Source organism: Cherax quadricarinatus, chromosome 49 (genome assembly GCF_038502225.1).
Source record: "Cherax quadricarinatus isolate ZL_2023a chromosome 49, ASM3850222v1, whole genome shotgun sequence".
NCBI classification, from domain to species: domain Eukaryota; kingdom Metazoa; phylum Arthropoda; class Malacostraca; order Decapoda; family Parastacidae; genus Cherax; species Cherax quadricarinatus.
The window spans coordinates 21449498-21471526 of NC_091340.1; the positions used below are offsets into that span (position 1 = coordinate 21449498).

A 22029-nucleotide genomic window follows, 5' to 3' on the forward strand; every position below is an offset into this window, starting at 1 on the left:
GGTCATTACAAAGCACCTTTCAAACAGAGCTTTTGTGTACAGTTTCTTGAAGTTGGAAATAACCTGCTGGTCCATGGGCTGCAGGAGAGGAGTGGTATTAGGAGGCAAAAACTTGATGTTAATGAATTTCATGTTCCCATAAAGTCGCTCTGCCACGTCTGTAGGATGACCAGGGGCATTGTCTAACACCAGGAGGCACTTAAGTTCTAATTTCTTTTCAGTTAGGTAATCTTTCACATTGGGGGCAAATGCATGGTGTAACCAGTTATAGAAAAATTCCCTAGTGACCCATGCCTTACTGTTTGCCCTCCACAGCACACACAAATTATCCTTGAGGACATTCTTTTGCCTGAACGCTCTGGGAGTTTCAGAGTGATACACTAATAAAGGCTTCACTTTGCAATCACCAGTAGCATTGGCACACATGAGAAGAGTAAGCCTGTCTTTCATAGGCTTATGTCCTGGGAGTGCCTTTTCCTCCTGAGTAATGTAGGTCCTGCTTGGCATTTTCTTCCAGAACAGGCCTGTTTCATCACAATTAAACACTTGTTCAGGTTTCAGTCCTTCAGTTTCTATATACTCCTTGAATTCCTGCACATATTTTTCAGCTGCTTTGTGGTCCGAACTGGCAGCCTCACCATGCCTTATCACACTATGGATGCCACTACGCTTCTTAAATCTCTCAAACCAACCTTTGCTGGCCTTAAATTCACTCACATCATCACTAGTTGCAGGCCTTTTTTTAATTAAATCGTCATGCAACTTCCTAGCCTTTTCACATATGATCGCTTGAGAGACGCTATCTCCTGCTAGCTGTTTTTCATTTATCCACACCAATAAGAGTCTCTCAACATCTTCCATCACTTGCGATCTTTGTTTCGAAAACACAGTTAAACCTTTGGCAACAACAGCTTCCTTGATTGTCTTTTTGGTGCCCACAATAGTAGCGATGGTTGATTGGGGTTTCTTGTACAACTTGACTAGGTCGGCAATACGCACTCCACTTTCATACTTATCAATGATCTCTTTCTTCATTTCAATGGGTATCCTTACCCTTATTGGTGTACGGTTGGCACTAGAAGCTTTCTTGGGGCCCATGGTCACTTATTTTCCAGAAACACCACCGAAAACACTGTAATAATACGAAATATTCCGAGTGTATGCTTGGATGTTAGCGCGGAGGCTGCCTGGTAAACAATGGCACGGGCGGCACATGTGAGGCTGGGTGAGGGCGCACATTAGACGCGTCTCGGACGAAAATCGGTGAGCGGGTTTTTAATCGGTATGCGCGGCAAAAATTTTGCGATTAAAGTAAGCGGTATGCGAAATAATCGCTATGTGATGCCATCGTTATGCGGGGGTCCACTGTATATGTATGTATATATATATGTGTATGTATGTATGTGTATGTATATATATATATATATATATATATATATACATATATATATATGTATATATATGTATGTATATATATGTATGTATATATATGTATGTATATATATGTATGTATGTATATACATATATATACATACATACATATATATACATACATATATATACATATATATATATATATGTATATATATATATATATATATATACACCTGGAGTTTACCTGGAGAGAGTTCTGGGGGTCAGCGTCCCTGCGGCCCAGTCTGTGACCAGGCCTCCTATTGGATCAGAGCCTGATCAACCAGGCTGTTGCTGCTGGCTGCACGCAAACCAACGTACGAGCCACAGCTCGGCTGATCAGGAACTGACTTCAGGTGCTTGTCCAGTGCCAGCTTGAAGACTGCCAGGGGTCTGTTGGTAATCCCCCTTATGTATGCTGGGAGCCAGTTGAACAGTCTCGGGCCCTTGACACTTATTGTATGGTCTCTTAACGTGCTAGTGACACCCCTTCTTTTCATTGGGGGGATGTTGCATCGTCTGCTAAGTCTTTTGCTTTCGTAGTGAGTGATTGTCATGTGCAAGTTCGGTACTAGTCCCTCTAGGATTTTCCAGGTGTATATACGTAATCATGTATCTCTCCTGCCTGCGTTCCAGGGAATACAGGTTTAGGAACCTCAAGCGCTCCCAGTAATTGAGGTGTTTTATCTCCGTTATGCGCGCTGTGAAGGTTCTCTGTACATTTTCTAGGTCAGCAATTTCACCTGCCTTGAAAGGTGCTGTTAGTGTGCAGCAATATTCCAGCCTAGATAGAACAAGTGACCTGAAGAGTGTCATCATGCGCTTGGCCTCCCTAGTTTTGAAGGTTCTCATTATCCATCCTGTCATTTTTCTAGCAGATGCGATTGATACAATGTTATGGTCCTTGAAGGCGAGATCCTCCGACGTGATCACTCCCAGGTCTTTGACGTTGGTGTTTCGCTCTATTTTGTGGCCAGAATTTGTTTTGTACTCTGATGAAGATTTAATTTCCTCGTGTTTACCATATCTGAGTAATTGAAATTTCTCATCGTTGAACTTCATATTGTTTTCTGCAGCCCACTGAAAGATTCGGTTGATGTCTGCCTGGAGCCTTGCAGTGTCTACAATGGAAGACACTGTCATGCAGATTCAGGTGTCATCTGCAAAGGAAGACACGGTGCTGTGGCTGACATCCTTGTCTATGTCGGATATGAGGATGAGGAACAAGATGGGAGCGAGTACTGTGCCTTGTGGAACAGAGCTTTTCACCGTAGCTGCCTCGGACTTTACTCTGTTGACGACTACTCTCTGTGTTCTGTTAGTGAGGAAATTATAGATCCATCGACCGACTTTTCCTGTTATTCCTTTAGCACGCATTTTGTGCGCTATTACGCCATGGTCACACTTGTCGAAGGCTTTTGCAAAGTCTGTATATATTACATCTGCGTTCTTTTTATCTTCTAGTGCATTTAGGACCTTGTCGTAGTGATCTAATAGTTGAGACAGACAGGAGCGACCTGTTCTAAACCCATGTTACCCTGGGTTGTGTAACTGATGGGTTTCTAGATGGGTGGTGATCTTGCTTCTTAGGACCCTTTCAAAGATTTTTATGATATGGGATGTTAGTGCTATCGGTCTGTAGTTCTTTGCTGTTGCTTTACTGCCCCCTTTGTGGAGTGGGGCTATGTCTGTTGTTTTTAGTAACTGTGGGATGACCCCATGTCCATGCTCCCTCTCCATAGGATGGAAAAGGCTCGTGATAGGGGCTTCTTGCAGTTCTTGATGAACACGGAGTTCCATGAGTCTGGCCCTGGGGCAGAGTGCATGAGCATGTCATTTATCGCCTGTTCGAAGTCATTTGGCATCAGGATAACATCGGATAGGCTTGTGTTAACCAAATTTTGTGGCTCTCTCATAAAAAATTCATTTTGATCTTCGACTCTCAGTCTGGTTAGCGGCTTGCTAAAAACTGAGTCATATTGGGACTTGAGTAGCTCATTCATTTCCTTGCTGTCATCTGTGTAGGACCCATCTTGTTTCAGTAGGGGCCCAATACTGGACGTTGTTCTCGACTTTGATTTGGCATAGGAGAAGAAATACTTTGGGTTTCTTTCGATTTCATTTATGGCTTTTAGTTCTTCCTGCGATTCCTGACTCCTATAAGATTCCTTTAGCTTGAGTTTGATGCTTGCTATTTCTCTGACCAGTGTCTCCCTACGCATTTCAGATATATTGACCTCTTTTAGCCGCTTTGTTATTCTTTTCCGTCGCCTGTAAAGGGAGCGCCTGTCTCTTTCTATTTTACATCTACTCCTCCTTTTTCTTAGAGGAATAAACCTTGTGCATACATCGAGTGCCACCAAGTTAATCTGTTCTAGGCATAAGTTGGGGTCTGTGTTGCTTAGTATATCTTCCCAGCTTATATCGGTTAGGACTTGGTTTACTTGGTCCCACTTTATGTTTTTGTTATTGAAGTTGAATTTGGTGAATGCTCCCTCGTGACTAGTCTCATTATGTCGGTCTGGGGCTCCACGCATACATGTCTGAACCTCAATTATGTTGTGATCTGAGTATATTGTTTTTGATATGGTGACATTTCTTATCAGATCATCATTGTTAGTGAAGATGAGGTCTAGTGTATTCTCCAGTCTAGTAGGCTCTATTATTTGCTGGTTTAATTTGAATTTTGTGCAGAGATTTAAAAGCTCGTGTGAGTGTGAGTTTTCATCAGAGCTGCCTCCTGGTGTTATTACTGCAACAACATTATTTGCTATATTCCAAAAAGAAAAACAAAAGTTTCTCTTTTTAAGTTTAGTAATTTATACAGGAGAAGGGGTTATTAGCCCCTTGCTCCCGGCATTTTAGTTGCCTCTTACAACATGCATGGCTTACGGATATATATATATATATGTATATATATGTCTTTCTTTCTTTCAACACACCGGCCGTATCCCACCGAGGCGGGGTGGCCCAAAAGGAAAAACGAAAGTTTCTCCTTTTAAATTTAGTAATATATACAGGAGAAGGGGTTACTAGCCCCTTGCTCCCGGCATTTTAGTCGCCTCTTACGACACACATGGCTTACAGAGGAAGAATTCTGTTCCACTTCCCCATGGAGATAAGAGGAAATAAACAAGAACAAGAATTAGAAAGAAAATAGAAGAAAACCCAGAGGGGTGTGTATATATATGCTTGTACATGTATGTGTAGTGTGACCTAAGTGTAAGTAGAAGTAGCAAGACTTACCTGTAATCTTGCATGTGTATGAGACAGACAAAAGACACCAGCAATCCTACCATCATGTAAAACAATTACAGGCTTTCGTTTTACACTCACTTGGCAGGACGGTAGTACCTCCCTGGGCAGTTGCTGTCTACCAACCTACTACCTACTAATATATATATATATATGTATATATATATTTATATGTATATATATATATGTATATGTATATATATATATATGTATATGTATATATATATATATATATATATATATATATATATACAGTGGACCCCCGCATAGCGAACTTAATCCGTGCAAGAGGGCTGGTCGTTATGCGAAATGTTCGCTATGCGAATTAATTTTCCCCATAAGAAATAATGGAAATAAAATTAATCCGTGCAAGACACCCAAAAGTATGAAAAAAAAATTTTTTTACCACAAAAAAATGTTAATTTTAGTACACACAAACTGAAAAAGGCATGCACAATTACATGACACTTACTTTTATTGAAGATCTGGTGATGATTGATGGGATGGGAGGAGGGGAGAGAGAGTGTTAGTGTTTAGAAGGGGAATCCCCTTCCATTAGGACTTGAGGTAGCAAGTCCTTTTCCGGGGTTACTTCCCTTCTTCTTTTAATGCCACTAGGACCAGCTTCAGAGTTACTGGACCTCTGTCGCACAACAAATCTGTCCATAGAGCTCTGTACCTCCCGTTCCTTTACGATTTGTCTAAAATGGGCCATAACATTGTCATTGAAATAGTCACCAGCACGGCTTGCAACAGCTGTGTCAGGGTGATTTTCATCCATAAAGGTTTGCAGTTCAACCCACTGTGCACACATTTCCTTAATTTTTGAAGTAGGCACAATGGATTCCACAACTGGCATAGGCTTCTCAGGGTTAGCCCCAAACCCTTCAAAATCTTTCTTAATTTCCATACTAATTCTCACCCTTTTTACCACAGGGTTGGCACTAGAAGCTTTCTTGGGGCCCATGGTCACTTATTTTCCAGAAACAGCACCGAAAACACTGTAATAATACGAAATATTCCGAGTGTATGCTTGAATGTTACCGCGGAGGCTGGCTCGTAAACAATGGACGCGTCTCGGACGAAGGTCGCTGAGCGGGTTTTTGTCCACTATGCGGGGCAAAATTTTGGCGAACAAAGCGTTCGCTATGCGGATTGTTCGCTATGCAAGGCGTTCGCTATGCGGGGGTCCACTGTATATATATATGTATATATATATATGTATATATATATATTTTTTTTTCAACAAGTCGGTCGTCTCCCACCGAGGCAGGGTGACCCAAAAAAGAAAGAAAATCCCCAAAAAGAAAATACTTTCATCATCATTCAACACTTTCACCACACTCAAACATTATCAGTGCTTTTGCAGAGGTGCTCAGAATACAACAGTTTAGAAGCATATACGTATAAAGATACACAACATATCCCTCCAAACTGCCAATATCCCAAACCACTCCTTTAAAGTGCAGGCATTGTACTTCTCATTTCCAGGACTCAAGTCCGACTATATGAAAATAACCGGTTTCCCTGAATCCCCTCACTAAACATTACCCTGCTCACACTCCAACAGATCGTCAGGTCCCAAGTATCATTTGTCTCCATTCACTCCTATCTAACACGCTCGTGCACGCTTGCTGGAAGTCCAAGCCCCTCGCCCACAAAACCTCCTTTACCCCCTCTTTCCAACCCTTTTGAGGACGACCCCTACCCCTCTTTCCTTCCCCTATAGATTTATATGCTTTCCATGTCATTCTACTTTGATCCATTCTCTCTAAATGACCAAACCACCTCAACAACCCCTCTTCTGCCCTCTGACTAATGCTTTTATTAACTCTACACCTTCTCCTAATTTCCACACTCCGAATTTTCTGCATAATATTTACACCACACATTGCCCTTAGACAGGACATCTCCACTGCCTCCAACTGTCTCCTCGCTGCTGCATTTACCACCCGAGCTTCACATCCATATAAGAGTGTTGGTACTACTATACTTTCATACATTCCCTTCTTTGCCTCCATAGATAACGTTTTTTGACTCCACATATACCTCAACGCACCACTCACCTTTTTTCCCTCATCAATTCTATGATTAACCTCATCCTTCATAAATCCATCCGCCGACACGTCAACTCCCAAGTATCTGAAAACATTCACTTCTTCCATACTCCTCCTCCCCAATTTGATATCCAATTTTTCTCTATCTAAATCATTTGTTACCCTCATCACCTTACTCTTTTCTATGTTCACTTTCAACTTTCTACCATTACACACATTCTCAAACTCATCCACTAATCTTTGCAATTTTTCTTTAGAATCTCCCATAAGCACAGTATCATCAGCAAAAAGTAACTGTGTCAATTCCCATATTGAATTTGATTCCCCATTATGTAATCCCACCCCTCTCCTGAACACCCTAGCATTTACTTCTTTTACAACCCCATCTATAAATATATTAAACAACCATGGTGACATTACACATCCCTGTCGAAGACCTACTTTTACCGGGAAGTATTCTCCCTCTCTTCTACACACCCTAACCTGAGCCTCACTATCCTCATAAAAGCTCTTTACAGCATTTAGTAACTTACCACCTATTCCATAAACTTGCAACATCTGCCACATTGCTCCTCTATCCACTCTATCATATGCCTTTTCTAAATCCATAAATGCAATAAAAACTTCCCTACCTTTATCTAAATACTGTTCACATATATGCTTCAATGTAAACACTTGATCTACACATCCCCTACCCACTCTGAAGCCTCCCTGCTCATCCGCAATTCTACATTCTGTCTTACCTCTAATTCTTTCAATTATAACCCTACCGTATACTTTTCCTGGTATACTCAATAAACTTATTCCTCTCTAATTTTTACAATCTCTTTTGTCCCCTTTCCCTTTATATAAAGGGACTATACATGCTCTCTGCCAATCCCTAGGTACCTTCCCCTCTTTCATACATTTATTAAACAAAAGTACCAACCACTCCAACACTATATCCCCCCTGCTTTTAACATTTCTGTCATGATCCCATCAGTTCCAGCTGCTTTACCCCCTTTCATTCTACATAATGCCTCACGTACCTCCACCACACTTACATTCTGCTCTTCTTCACTCCTAAAAGATGGTATGCCTCCCTGGCCAGTGCATGAAATTACCGCCTTCCTTTCTTTCTCAACATTTAAAAGTTCCTCAAAATGTTCTCGCCATCTACCTAATACCTCCCTCTCCCCATCTACTAACTCCCCTACTCTGTTTTTAACGGACAAATCCATACTTTCCCTAGGCTTTCTTAACTTGTTTAGCTCACTCCAAAATTTTTTCTTATTTTCATTAAAATTTCTTGACAGTGCCTCTCCCACTCTTTCATCTGCTCTCCTTTTGCACTCTCTCACCACTCTCTTGACCTTTCTTTTATTCTCCATATACTCTGCTCTTCTTATAACACTTCTGCTTTGTAAAAACCTCTCGTAAGCTACCTTTTTCTCTTTTATCACAACCTTTACTTCATCATTCCACCAATCACTCCTCTTTCCTCCTGCCCCCACCCTCCTATAACCACAAACTTCTGCCCCACATTCTAATACTGCATTTTTAAAACTATTCCAACCCTCTTCAACCCCCCCACTACTCATCTTTGCACTAGCCCACCTTTCTGCCAATAGTCGCTTATATCTCCCCCGAACTTCCTCCTCCCTTAGTTTATACACTTTCACCTCCCTCTTACTTGTTGTTGCCACCTTCCTCTTTTCCCATCTACCTCTTACTCTAACTGTAGCTACAACTAAATAATGATCTGATATATCAGTTGCCCCTCTATAAACATGTACATCCTGGAGCCTACCCATCAACCTTTTATCCACCAATACATAATCTAACAAACTACTTTCATTACATGCTACATCATACCTTGTATATTTATTTATCCTCTTTTTCATAAAATATGTATTACTTATTACCAAATTTCTTTCTACACATAACTCAATTAAAGGCTCCCCATTTACATTTACCCCTGGCACCCCAAATTTACCTACTACTCCCTCCATAACATTTTTACCCACTTTAGCATTGAAATCCCCAACCACCATTACTCTCACACTTGATTCAAAACTCCCCATGCATTCACTCAACATTTCCCAGAAACTCTCTCTCTCCTCTACACTTCTCTCTTCTCCAGGTGCATACACGCTTACTATAACCCACTTTTCACATCCAATCTTTATTTTACTCCACATAATCCTTGAATTTATGCATTTGTAGTCCCTCTTTTCCTGCCATAGCTTATCCTTCAACATTATTGCTATTCCTTCTTTAGCTCTAACTCTATTTGAAACCCCTGACCTAATCCCATTTATTCCTCTCCATTGAAACTCTCCCACCCCCTTCAGCTTTGTTTCACTTAAAGCCAGGACATCCAGTTTCTTCTCATTCATAACATCCACAATCATCTCTTTCTTATCATTTGCACAACATCCACGCACATTCAGACTTCCCACTTTGACAATTTTCTTCTTATTCTTTTTAGTAATCTTTACAGGAAAAGGGGTTACTAGCCCATTGTTCCCGGCATTTTAGTTGACTTTTACAACACGCATGGCTTACGGAGGAAAGATTCTTATTCCACTTCCCCATGGATATAAAAGGAAAAGTAATAAGACCAAGAACTATTAAGATAAAATCAAAGAAAACTCAGATGAGTGTGTATAAATAAACGTGTACATGTACGTGTAGTGTGACCTAAGTGTAAGTAGAAGTAGCAAGACGTACCTGTAATCTTGCATATTTATGAGACAGACAAAAGACACCAGCAATCCTCCCATCATGTAAAACAATTACACGCTTTCATTTTACACTCACTTGGCAGGACGGTAGTACCTCCCTGGGTGGTTGCTGTCTACCAACCTACTACTATATATATATATATATATATATACAGTGGACCCCCGCATAACGATTACCTCCGAATGCGACCAATTATGTAAGTGTATTTATGTAAGTGCGTTTGTAACTGTATGTTTGGGGGTCTGAAATGGACTAATCTACTTCACAATATTCCTTATGGGAACAAATTCGGTCAGTACTGGCACCTGAACATACTTCTGGAGTGAAAAAATATCGTTAACCGGGGGTCCACTGTATATATATATATATATACAGTGGACCCCCGCATAGCGAACGCCTTGCATAGCGAACAATCCGCATAGCGAATGCTTTGTTCGCTAAAATTTTGCCCCGCATAGTGGACAAAAACCCGCTCAGCGAACTTCGTCCGAGACGCGTCCAATCTGCGCCCTCAGCCAGCCTCACATGTGCCGCCCGTCCCATTGTTTACCAGCCAGCCTCCGCGGTAACATTCAAGCATACACTCGGAATATTTCGTATTATTACAGTGTTTTCGGTGCTGTTTGTGGAAAATAAGTGACCATGGGCCCCAAGAAAGCTTCTAGTGCCAACCCTACACCTCAAAGGGTAAGAATACCCATAGAAATGAAGAAAGAGATCATTGATAAGTATGAAAGTGGAGTACGTATCACCGACCTGGTCAGGTTGTACAAGAAACCAAAATCAACCATCGCTTCTATTGTGGGCAAGAAAACGGCAATCAAGGAAGCTGTTGTTGCCAAAGGTTTAACTGTGTTTTCGAAACAAAGATCGCAAGTGATGGAAGATGTTGAGAGACTCTTATTGGTGTGGATAAATGAAAAACAGCTAGCAGGAGATAGCGTCTCTCAAGCGATCATATGTGAAAAGGCTAGGAAGTTGCATGACGATTTAATTAAAAAAATGCCTGCAACTAGTGATGATGTGAGTGAATTTAAGGCCAGCAAAGGTTGGTTTGAGAGATTTAAGAAGCGTAGTGGCATCCATAGTGTGATACGGCATGGTGAGGCTGCCAGTTCGGACCACAAAGCGGCTGAAAAGTATGTGCAGGAATTCAAGGAGTACATAGAAACTGAAGGACTGGAACCTGAACAAGTGTTTAATTGTGATGAAACAGGCCTGTTCTGGAAGAAAATGCCAAGCAGGACCTACATTACTCAGGAGGAAAAGGCACTCCCAGGACATAAGCCTATGAAAGACAGGCTTACTTTGTTGATGTGTGCCAATGCTAGTGGTGATTGCAAAGTTAAGCCTTTATTAGTGTATCACTCTGAAACTCCCAGAGCGTTCAGGCAAAAGAATGTCCTCAAGGATAATTTGTGTGTGCTGTGGAGGGCAAACAGTAAGGCATGGGTCACTAGGGAATTTTTCTATAACTGGTTACACCATGCATTTGCCCCCAATGTGAAAGATTACCTAACTGAAAAGAAATTAGACCTTAAGTGCCTCCTGGTGTTAGACAATGCCCCTGGTCATCCTACAGACGTGGCAGAGCGACTTTATGGGGACATGAGCTTCATTAAGGTGAAGTTTTTGCCTCCTAATACCACTCCTCTCCTGCAGCCCATGGACCAGCAGGTCATTTCCAACTTCAAGAAACTGTACACAAAAGCTCTGTTTCAAAAGTGCTTTGAAGTGACCACAGACACTCGATTGACTCTAAAAGAGTTTTGGAAGGATCACTTTAATATCCTCAATTGTGTAAACCTTATAGGTAAGGCTTGGGAGGGAGTGACTAAGAGAACCTTGAACTCTGCTTGGAAGAAACTGTGGCCAGAATGTGTAGACAAAAGGGATTTTGAAGGGTTTGAGGCTAACCCTGAGAGGAGTAGTATACCAGTTGAGGAATCAATTGTGGAATTGGGGAAGTCCTTGGGGTTGGAGGTTAGTGGGGAGGATGTGGAAGAGTTGGTGGAGGAGGACAATGAAGAACTAACCACTGATGAGCTGATAGATCAACTTCAAGAGCAAGAGGCCAGACCTGGGGAAACTGGTTCAAAGGAGGGGAGAGAGAAATTGAAGGAATTGCCTACTTCAAAGATTAAGGAAATGTGTACAAAATGGCTTGAAGTGCAAACCTTTTTTGATGAAAATCACCCTCACACAGCTATTGCAAGCCGTGCTGGTGACTGTTACAATGACACTGTTGTGAACCACTTTAGACAAATCATAAAGGAACGAGAGGTACAGGCCACTATGGACAGATATGTTGTGCGAAAGAAGTCCAGTGACTCTGAAGCTGGTCCTAGTGGCATTAAAAGAAGGGAAGTAACCCCAGAAAAGGACTTGCTACCTCAAGTCCTAATGGAAGGGGATTCCCCTTCTAAACACTAACACTCTCTCTCCCCTCCTCCCATCCCATCAATCATCACCAGATCTTCAATAAAAGTAAGTGTCATGTAATTGTGCATGCCTTTTTCAGTTTGTGTGTACTAAAATTAACATTTTTTTGTGGTAAAAAAATTTTTTTTTCATACTTTTGGGTGTCTTGCACGGATTAATTTTATTTCCATTATTTCTTATGGGGAAAATTAATTCGCATAGCGAACATTTCGCATAACGACCAGCCCTCTTGCACGGATTAAGTTCGCTATGCGGGGGTCCACTGTATATATATATACACACATATATATATACACATATACATACATACATACATACATATACAGTGGACCCCCGCATAACGATTACCTCCGAATGCGACCAATTATGTAAGTGTATTTATGTAAGTGCGTTTGTATGTGTATGTTTGGGGGTCTGAAATGGACTAATCTACTTCACAATATTTCTTATGGGAACAAATTCGGTCAGTACTGGCACCTGAACATACTTCTGGAGTGAAAAAATATCGTTAACCGGGGGTCCACTGTATATATATATATATATATATATATATATATATATATATATATATATATATATATATATATATATATATATATATATATATATATATATATATATATATTATGTAGGTAGTAGGTTGGTAGACAGCAACCGCCCAGGGAGGTACTACCGTCCTGCCAAGTGAGTGTAAAACGAAAGCATGTAATTGTTTTACATGATTGTAAGATTGCTGGTGTCTTTTGTCTGTCTCATAAACATGCAAGATTTCAGGTATGTCTTGCTACTTCTACTTACACTTAGGCCACACTACACATACATGTACAAGCATATATATACACACCCCTCTGGGTTTTCTTCTATTTTATTTCTAGTTCTTGTTCTTGTTTATTTCCTCTTATCTCCATGGGAAAGTGGAATAGAACTCTTCCTCCGTAAGCCATGCGTGTTGTAAGAGGCGACTAAAATGCCCGGAGCAAGGAGCTAGTAACCCCTTCTCCTGTATATATTACTAAATGTAAAAAAAGAAACTTTCGTTTTTCCTTTTGGGCCACTCCGTCTCGGTGGCATACGGCCGGTGTGTTGAAAAAAAAAAAAAATATTAAATTACTCAATGGGGAAGTGGAACAGAATTCTTCTTCCGTTCATGTCGTAAGAGGCAATTGAAGTGCCAGGAGCAAGGGACTAGTAACTTTCTTCTGTATACATTACTAAAGTTAAAAAGATAAGCTTTTGTTTTTCTGTTTAGGTCACTCAACTTCGGTGGAATACCACCAGTTGGTTAAAAAAATACAGTGGACCCTCGCCTTACGATGGCATCGCGTTACGTTAAATCCACCATACGATACATTTGAATGCAAAAATTTTGCCTTGCCTCACACTAAAAAACTCGCCTCACACGATTCGTCCGAGACACATCCCACATGTGGCCTCAGCGCCAGTGTTTACAAGCCAGCCAATGCGGTCGCATCTACGCATACATTCGGTACATTTCACATTATCCCAGTGTTTTTAGTGCTTGTAACTGCAAAATAAGTCACCATGGACCCCAAGAAAGCTTCTAGTGCCATCCCTGTGGTAAAAAGGTCGAGAATTAGTATGGAATTGAAAAAAGAGATTAAGGAAATGTGTGCAAAGTGGGTTGAACTGCAAACCTTTATGGATGGAAATCACCCTGGCACAGCTACTGCAAGCTGTGTTGGCAACCTGTACAGTGACCTCAAGTCCTAATGGAAGGGGATTCCCCTTCTAAACAATAACAACTCCCACACTCTCCCCTCCTCCCATCCCATCAATCATCACCAGATCTTCAATAAAGGGAAGTGTCATGTATTTTATTCTTAGTAGAGTATTAACTGTGCATGTCTTCATCAGTTTGTGTGTATTAAAATTAATATTTCATGTAAAAAAATATTTTTTTTGTCATACTTTGGGGTGTCTTGCACGGAGTAATTTGATTTCCATTATTTCGTATGGGGAAAATTAATTCGCCTTACGATAATTTGGGCATACGATGAGCTCCCAGGAACAGATTAATATTGTAAGGCGGGGGTCCACTGTATATACATTATATATGCAGATGGTAATGTCAGTAAAGGCAGGTAGTGGTGTGACCTGACCTTGTTATTAGAAACTTTCAGTTGCACAATACAGGAGGACCTTTTGTATGACTTTTAGATTCCTGACTCCATGTGATAAGTGAGAATTGCCTGTGAGTGGAAAAGAGCATTTTTTCATTATGGAATGCATCTAAAATGCCTGATAACATGTCTACACTATCATATATTAAGTGCTCAATACAACTAGGCATAAAAAAAAACAGATAAAGTAAAATATATACATATAATAGTTGAAAATATGGCACCAGTTGCCCTTCTCTTACACTACTGTTGCAGGAAAATGGTGGAAAAGTTGTAAAAGCTCTGAACATAATGAACAATGACTAATTTGAGCCAATGAAAATGTGGAATACCAAAAGGATGGTTTTGTATATATGGGGCTCCTCTTGTACTCTACTTGTGCAACACTTGTATATCTTTATTATAAACATTTCTTCACCCAGAGGCTTCATTAGTGCAATACAGAGACAAACAGTGAAAGATGAGGAGTAGTTTGAGGTAATCAGACCCTCAGCCTGGAGTTTGTGTTCAGTCCATCAGTCTTGATAACAGTACAGTATAGGTGGACTTATATACTGCAGCCAGGTGAGGTGAAGCATCACCAGTGGAAAAATCCACTAGTGGAGGTTGGTCATGACTGTAGGTTAGGCCAGAGTTACTTGCAAGTGTTGTACAAGCTTCTCAGTTACCTCTCTACTGGTGCCACACTAACGACCACCTCAGTGTAAGCAAGGAAATTTTATTGTCTTGGCTGTTTGAAAGACGACACTAGGGAGGTTATACATCAATTTTCTGACTGTTTTGGGGTACAAAAACATTCATATGTGTTGAAGTTTAAACTTATACTGTTAAGAGTTTTTATAATTGATTGAGAGTTAATGTAAGGTGTGTTTACCATTACTGCTGCTACTGATGCTGTTACTGCTGCTGCTGCCGCTGCTACTGCTGTAGGCTGTGGTGGCCTCAAGACAGCAGAAGGTAGAGGACAGTTACTGCTCTATGGTGTCAATATTGTTAGTGTTCAAGCTTGTCTTCTGTGTGACCAAGCTTTTGTGTCCAAGCTTACCTTCTGTGTGGCCAATCTTACCTTCTGTGGCTAACATTACCCTCTATGTTCAACCTTACTCTCTATGCTCAATAATAATCCACATGGAGGCAAAAACTCAGAAGATTAATTAATCCGTATATTTTGATCCCCCTCTGGGATTCTCTTCAGCAGATACATAAGTGAAAGAACATGAATATATGGGGAAGGTTGCACCTCACCTTGTACAAGTCTCGTGGAGAGACGTGTCAAGCAGTGGGTGGGTGAGAAGACAGGACCTGTAGTGAAGCTAAAAATTGGGATAGAAAGTTCCTTTGTGTTATGTGATTCCTGGTTTTGTGTTGGTATTTTGTATTAGGTTGGGTGCTGGTATGTTCTTCTTGAGGGTGAATTTTGAAATGACTTCTGCACTCAGGATATACAGCCTCTCAAAGTTAGACCAAGAAAAGGAAATCCTTAGAGCATAATTCTCTAAATTAGGATACCCTGATTAGTTTATAAAACAAGGAGGAAAAAATCAAATACCAACTGTTACAAAACCTCATTTGACAAAAACTCAACTCCATCTAGCAAATCTCAACTCATGGTGCCCTACCACCAAGGTACTTGTAATCGTCTCAACAAAGTGACCAACACAATTACATTCTATCCTAACAAATTAAGGAATCTCTTATCCAAGAAACACAAAATTCAGCTACAGAAGGCACACCATGAGCTTACCAGATACCATGAAAAGACTACAGCCAAGTATACACAGGGCAGACAAGCCAAATGCTATCAATATGGATCATTGAACACCAGAGAGCAATATGCCATGCATAGGACCATTTAGCCATTTTTCAACATTCAGCATCAGCAATCACAATATTCATTGGGAAGTTGCCACCATCAAACACAAATTACATTGCAGCTACAAACACAAAATCATAGAATCTGCCATCATAGCTACCACTCCCAGTTTCAGCATCTCACAGGGACAATGGAAACCAGAAATCATTTCAGAATTCACCCTCAAGGAAAACATATCAGCACCCAACCTAATACAAAAAGCCAACACAACATCAGGAATCACAATGCACAGAGGAACTTTCTACCCCAATTTTTAGCTTCACTACAGGTCCTTTCTTCTCACCCACCCACTGCTTGACACATCCCCCTATGTGACTTATACGAGGTAAGGTGCAACCTTCCCTATGTATTTGTGTTCCCCTTTCACTTATGTATCTGCTGAAGAGGATCCCAGAAGGGGATTAAAATATACAGACTAATTAATCTTCTGAGTTTCTGTCTACATGTGGATTATTATTGAGCAATGACAAGTGTTCATTACACTTTAGTTATCCTCTGTGTTCAACATTACCCTTTATGTTCAACATTACCTTCTGTGTTCAACATTACCCTCTCTGTTCAACATTACCCTCTCTGTTCAACATTACCTTCTATGTTCAACATTACCCTCTATGCTCAACATTACCTTCTATGTTCAACATTACTCTCTATGTTCAACATTACCCTCTGTGTTCAACAGTCCCTCAGTAGCACTAGAGGTGGATCGCTATATCCACCATGAACATTCTGTTGACGTGTGCATGACTATAATACAATTGTATGATGCATTATCTTATAAAGCTCCTCTATATACAGCAACTCTCTTATAAAGCTCCTCTATATACAGCAGCTCTCTTATAAAGCTCCTCTATATAAAGCAGCTCTCTTATAAAGCTCCTCTATATACAGCAGCTCTCTTATAAAGCTCCTCTATATACAGCAGCTCTCTTATGAAGCTCCTCTATATACAGCAGCTCTCTTATAAAACTCCTCTATATACAGTAGCTCTCTAACCTCCTCTGTATACAGCAGCTCTCTTATAAAGCTCCTCTGTATACAGTAGCTCTCTTATAAAGCTCCTCTATATACAGTAGCTCTCTAACCTCCTCTGTATACAGCAGCTCTCTTATAAAGCTCCTCTGTATACAGTAGCGCTCTTATAAAGCTCCTCTGTATACAGTAGCTCTCTTATAAAGCTCCTCTGTATACAGTAGCTCTCTTATAAAGCTCCTCTATATACAGTAGCTCTCTAAACCTCCTCTGTATACAGTAGCTCTCTTATAAAGCTCCTCTGTATACAGTAGCTCTCTTATAAAGCTCCTCTATATACAGTAGCTCTCTAAACCTCCTCTGTATACAGTAGCTGTCTTATAAACCTCCTCTGTATACAGTAGCTCTCTTATAAAGCTCCTCTGTATACAGCAGCTCTCTTACAAAGCTCCTCTGTATACAGTAGCTCTCTTATAAAGCTCCTCTATATACAGCAGCTCTCCTATAAAGCTCCTCTGTATACAGTAGCTCTCTTATAAAGCTCCTCTATATACAGCAGCTCTCTTATAAAGCTCTTCTATATACAGTAGCTCTCTTATAAAGCTCCTCTATATACAGCAGCTCTCTTATAAAGCTCCTCTGTATACAGTAGCTCTCTTATAAAGCTCCTCTATATACAGCAGCTCTCTTATAAAGCTCTTCTATATACAGCAGCTCTCTTATAAAGCTCCTCTATATACAGTAAGAACCTAACAGCACTGACGGAGAGTTCCTAACTACCATGATAGTTATTGGTAGAACTGAGTTTGATTGAAACATGTTGTCAGCTGCTAGTAGTGGTGAAACATGTTAACTGCTAGTAGTGGTGAAACATGTCAACTGCTAGTAGTGGTGAAACATGTTAACTGCTAGTAGTGGTGAAACATGTCAACTGCTAGTAGTGGTGAAACATGTCAACTGCTAGTAGTGGTGAAACATGTTAACTGCTAGTAGTGGTGAAACATGTCAACTGCTAGTAGTGGTGAAACATGTCAACTGCTAGTAGTGGTGAAACATGTTAACTGCTAGTAGTGGTGAAACATGTCAACTGCTAGTAGTGGTGAAACATGTCAACTGCTAGTAGTGGTGAAAAATGTTAACTGCTAGTAGTGGTGAAACATGTCAACTGCTAGTAGTGGTGAAACATGTCAACTGCTAGTAGTGGTGAAACATGTCAACTGCTAGTAGTGGTGAAAAATGTTAACTGCTAGTAGTGGTGAAACATGTCAACTGCTAGTAGTGGTGAAAAATGTTAACTGCTAGTAGTGGTGAAACATGTCAACTGCTAGTAGTGGTGAAACATGTTAACTGCTAGTAGTGGTGAAACATGTCAACTGCTAGTAGTGGTGAAACATGTTAACTGCTAGTAGTGGTGAAACATGTTAACTGCTAGTAGTGGTGAAACATGTCAACTGCTAGTAGTGGTGAAACATGTTAACTGCTAGTAGTGGTGAAACATGTTAACTGTTAGTAGTGGTGAAACATGTTAACTGCTAGTAATGGTGAAACATGTTAACTGCTAGTAATGGTGAAACATATTAACTGCTAGTAGTGGTGAAACATGTCAACTGCTAGTAGTGGTGAAACATGTCAACTGCTAGTAGTGGTGAAACATGTTAACTGCTAGTAGTGGTGAAACATGTTAACTGCTAGTAGTGGTGAAACATGTCAACTGCTAGTAGTGGTGAAACATGTTAACTGCTAGTAGTGGTGAAACATGTTAACTGCTAGTAGTGGTGAAACATGTTAACTGCTAGTAGTGGTGAAACATGTCAACTGCTAGTAGAGGTGAAACATGTTAACTGCTAGTAATGGTGAAACATGTTAACTGCTAGTAATGGTGAAACATGTTAACCGCTAGTAGTGGTGAAACATGTCAACTGCTAGTAGTGGTGAAACATGTCAACTGCTAGTAATGGTGAAACATGTTAACTGCTAGTAGTGGTGAAACATGTTAACTGCTAGTAGTGGTGAAACATGTTAACTGCTAGTAATGGTGAAACATGTTAACTGCTAGTAATGGTGAAACATGTTAACTGCTAGTAGTGGTGAAACATGTTAACTGCTAGTAGTGGTGAAACATGTTAACTGCTAGTGGTGAAACATGTTAACCGCTAGTAGTGGTGAAACATGTCAACTGCTAGTAATGGTGAAACATGTTAACTGCTAGTAGTGGTGAAACATGTTAACTGCTAGTAGTGGTGAAACATGTCAACTGCTAGTAATGGTGAAACATGTTAACTGCTAGTGGTGAAACATGTTATCTGCTAGTAATGGTGAAACATGTTAACTGCTAGTAGTGGTGAAACATGTCAACTGCTAGTAATGGTGAAACATGTCAACTGCTAGTAGTGGTGAAACATGTCAACTGCTAGTAATGGTGAAACATGTTAACTGCTAGTAGTGGTGAAACATGTTAACTGCTAGTAGTGGTGAAACATGTTAACTGCTAGTAGTGGTGAAACATGTTAACTGCTAGTAATGGTGAAACATGTTAACTGCTAGTAATGGTGAAACATGTTAACTGCTAGTAGTGGTGAAACATGTCAACTGCTAGTAATGGTGAAACATGTTATCTGCTAGTAATGGTGAAACATGTTAACTGGTAGTAGTGGTGAAACATGTCAACTGCTAGTAGTGGTGAAACATGTCAACTGCTAGTAATGGTGAACATGTTAACTGCTAGTAGTGGTGAAACATGTTAACTGCTAGTAATGGTGAAACATGTTAACTGCTAGTAGTGGTGAAACATGTTAACTGCTAGTAATGGTGAAACATGTTAACTGCTAGTAGTGGTGAAACATGTTAACTGCTAGTAATGGTGAAACATGTTAACTGCTAGTAATGGTGAAACATGTTAACTGCTACTAGTGGTGAAACATGTTAACTGCTAGTAGTGGTGAAACATGTCAACTGCTAGTAATGGTGAAACATGTTAACTGCTAGTAGTGGTGAAACATGTTAACTGCTAGTAATGGTGAAACATGTTAACTGCTAGTAGTGGTGAAACATGTTAACTGCTAGTAATGGTGAAACATGTTAACTGCTAGTAATGGTGAAACATGTTAACTGCTAGTAATGGTGAAACGTGTCAACTGCTAGTAGTGGTGAAACATGTTAACTGCTAGTAGTGGTGAAACATGTCAACTGCTAGTAATGGTGAAACATGTTAACTGCTAGTAGTGGTGAAACATGTTATCTGCTAGTAATGGTGAAACATGTTAACTGCTAGTAGTGGTGAAACATGTTAACTGCTAGTAGTGGTGAAACATGTCAACTGCTAGTAGTGGTGAAACATGTTAACTGCTAGTAGTGAAACATGTCAACTGCTAATAATGGTGAAACATGTTAACTGCTAGTAGTGGTGAAACATGTCAACTGCTAGTAGTGGTGAAACATGTTAACTGCTAGTAGTGAAACATGTCAACTGCTAATAATGGTGAAACATGTTAACTGCTAGTAGTGGTGAAACATGTCAACTGCTAGTAGTGGTGAAACATGTCAACTGCTAGTAGTGGTGAAACATGTCAACTGCTAGTAGTGGTGAAACATGTTAACTGCTAGTAGTGGTGAAACATGTCAACTGCTAGTAGTGGTGAAACATGTTAACTGCTAGTAGTGAAACATGTCAACTGCTAATAATGGTGAAACATGTTAACTGCTAGTAGTGGTGAAACATGTCAACTGCTAGTAGTGGTGAAACATGTTAACTGCTAGTAGTGAAACATGTCAACTGCTAATAATGGTGAAACATGTTAACTGCTAGTAGTGGTGAAACATGTCAACTGCTAGTAGTGGTGAAACATGTCAACTGCTAGTAGTGGTGAAACATGTCAACTGCTAGTAGTGGTGAAACATGTTAACTGCTAGTAGTGGTGAAACATGTCAACTGCTAGTAGTGGTGAAACATGTTAACTGCTAGTAGAGGTAAAACATGTCAAGTACTAGTAGAGGAGAAACATGTTAACTGCTAGTAGTGGTGAAACATGTCAACTGCTAGTAGAGGTGAAACATGTCAACTGCTAGTAGAGGTGAAACATGTCAATTGCTAATAGAGGTGAAACATGTCAAGTACTAGTAAAGGAGAAACATGTTAACTGCTAGTAGTGGTGAAACATGTCAACTGCTAGTAGAGGTGAAACACATTAACTACTTGTAAAGATGAAACATGTTAACTGCTAGTAGAGGTGAAACTAGGAAGGAGCCTTTTATTATTTTGTGTTTCACTATCATTAATAAGCAATAGTGGGAGGCAGTAAAGAGGTTTGATGTCCTTGAATTTGACATTGATGATTACTAGTGTTGGTGGTAATGTATGTTTGTTGTTGTGAGTTATGTCTATCTAGTTCAGTGCTGGGGCTCACACGTAGCTAGTTCAGTTCTGGGGTTCACACCTAGCTAGTTCAGTTCTGGGGTTCACACCTAGCTAGTTCAGTTCTGGGGTTCACACCTAGCTAGTTCAGTTCTGGGGTTCACACCTAGGTAGTTCAGTGCTGGGGCTCACACCTAGCTAGTTCAGTTCCGGGGTTCACACCTAGCTAGTTCAGTGCTGGGGCTCACACCTAGCTAGTTCAGTGCTGGGGCTCACACCTAGCTAGTTCAGTGCTGGGGCTCACACCTAGCTAGTTCAGTGCTGGGGCTCACACAGCTGGTTCAATGTCACTAGTTATGTTGTTACTCTCGTTCAACAGGCCATTGAGCTCCACGTTCACCGCGTGTTCAGCGAGTCTTCCATCAGTGGCCATGACTACCTGCGTAACATCGTTCACCTGCCGTTCTACCTCCAGAACTCAGGACTTCGCAAAGTGAAACAAGCTCAACAGGTAGATAAAACTTTTATAAGGCTGTGGTTAATACAGCTATATTTAATAGATTTTTTGAGCAATTTTACATATTGCTAGAGATACTTGTGGCAGAGGAGTCCTCAGCTTTCTTATAAGGCTCCTTTATATACAGTCAGCTCTACCTGTTCCCAGGTAGACTAAGGTGAGCTGAGAAATAAAACACATTGACTATCACTCAGTCAGTACCTATCCAGTCAGTCATGTGTGGACATCAAGGTCTAGATGATCTACTGATGGTTAAATTTGTGTCTGTGGATTAACTGGTGTGT

General features: G+C 40.4%; 1 protein-coding gene across 1 annotated transcript in view; it reads left to right on the forward strand.

Annotated features, from left to right (window-relative positions):
* Arms (Ankyrin repeat-rich membrane spanning) overlaps positions 1-22029 on the forward strand; it is a 707292-nt gene that overhangs the window by 310080 nt on the left and 375183 nt on the right. The window contains exon 15 of the mRNA XM_070095086.1: positions 21608-21739. Coding sequence (XP_069951187.1) covers positions 21608-21739 — 132 coding nt within the window. The remainder of the gene's footprint in view (positions 1-21607; positions 21740-22029) is intronic.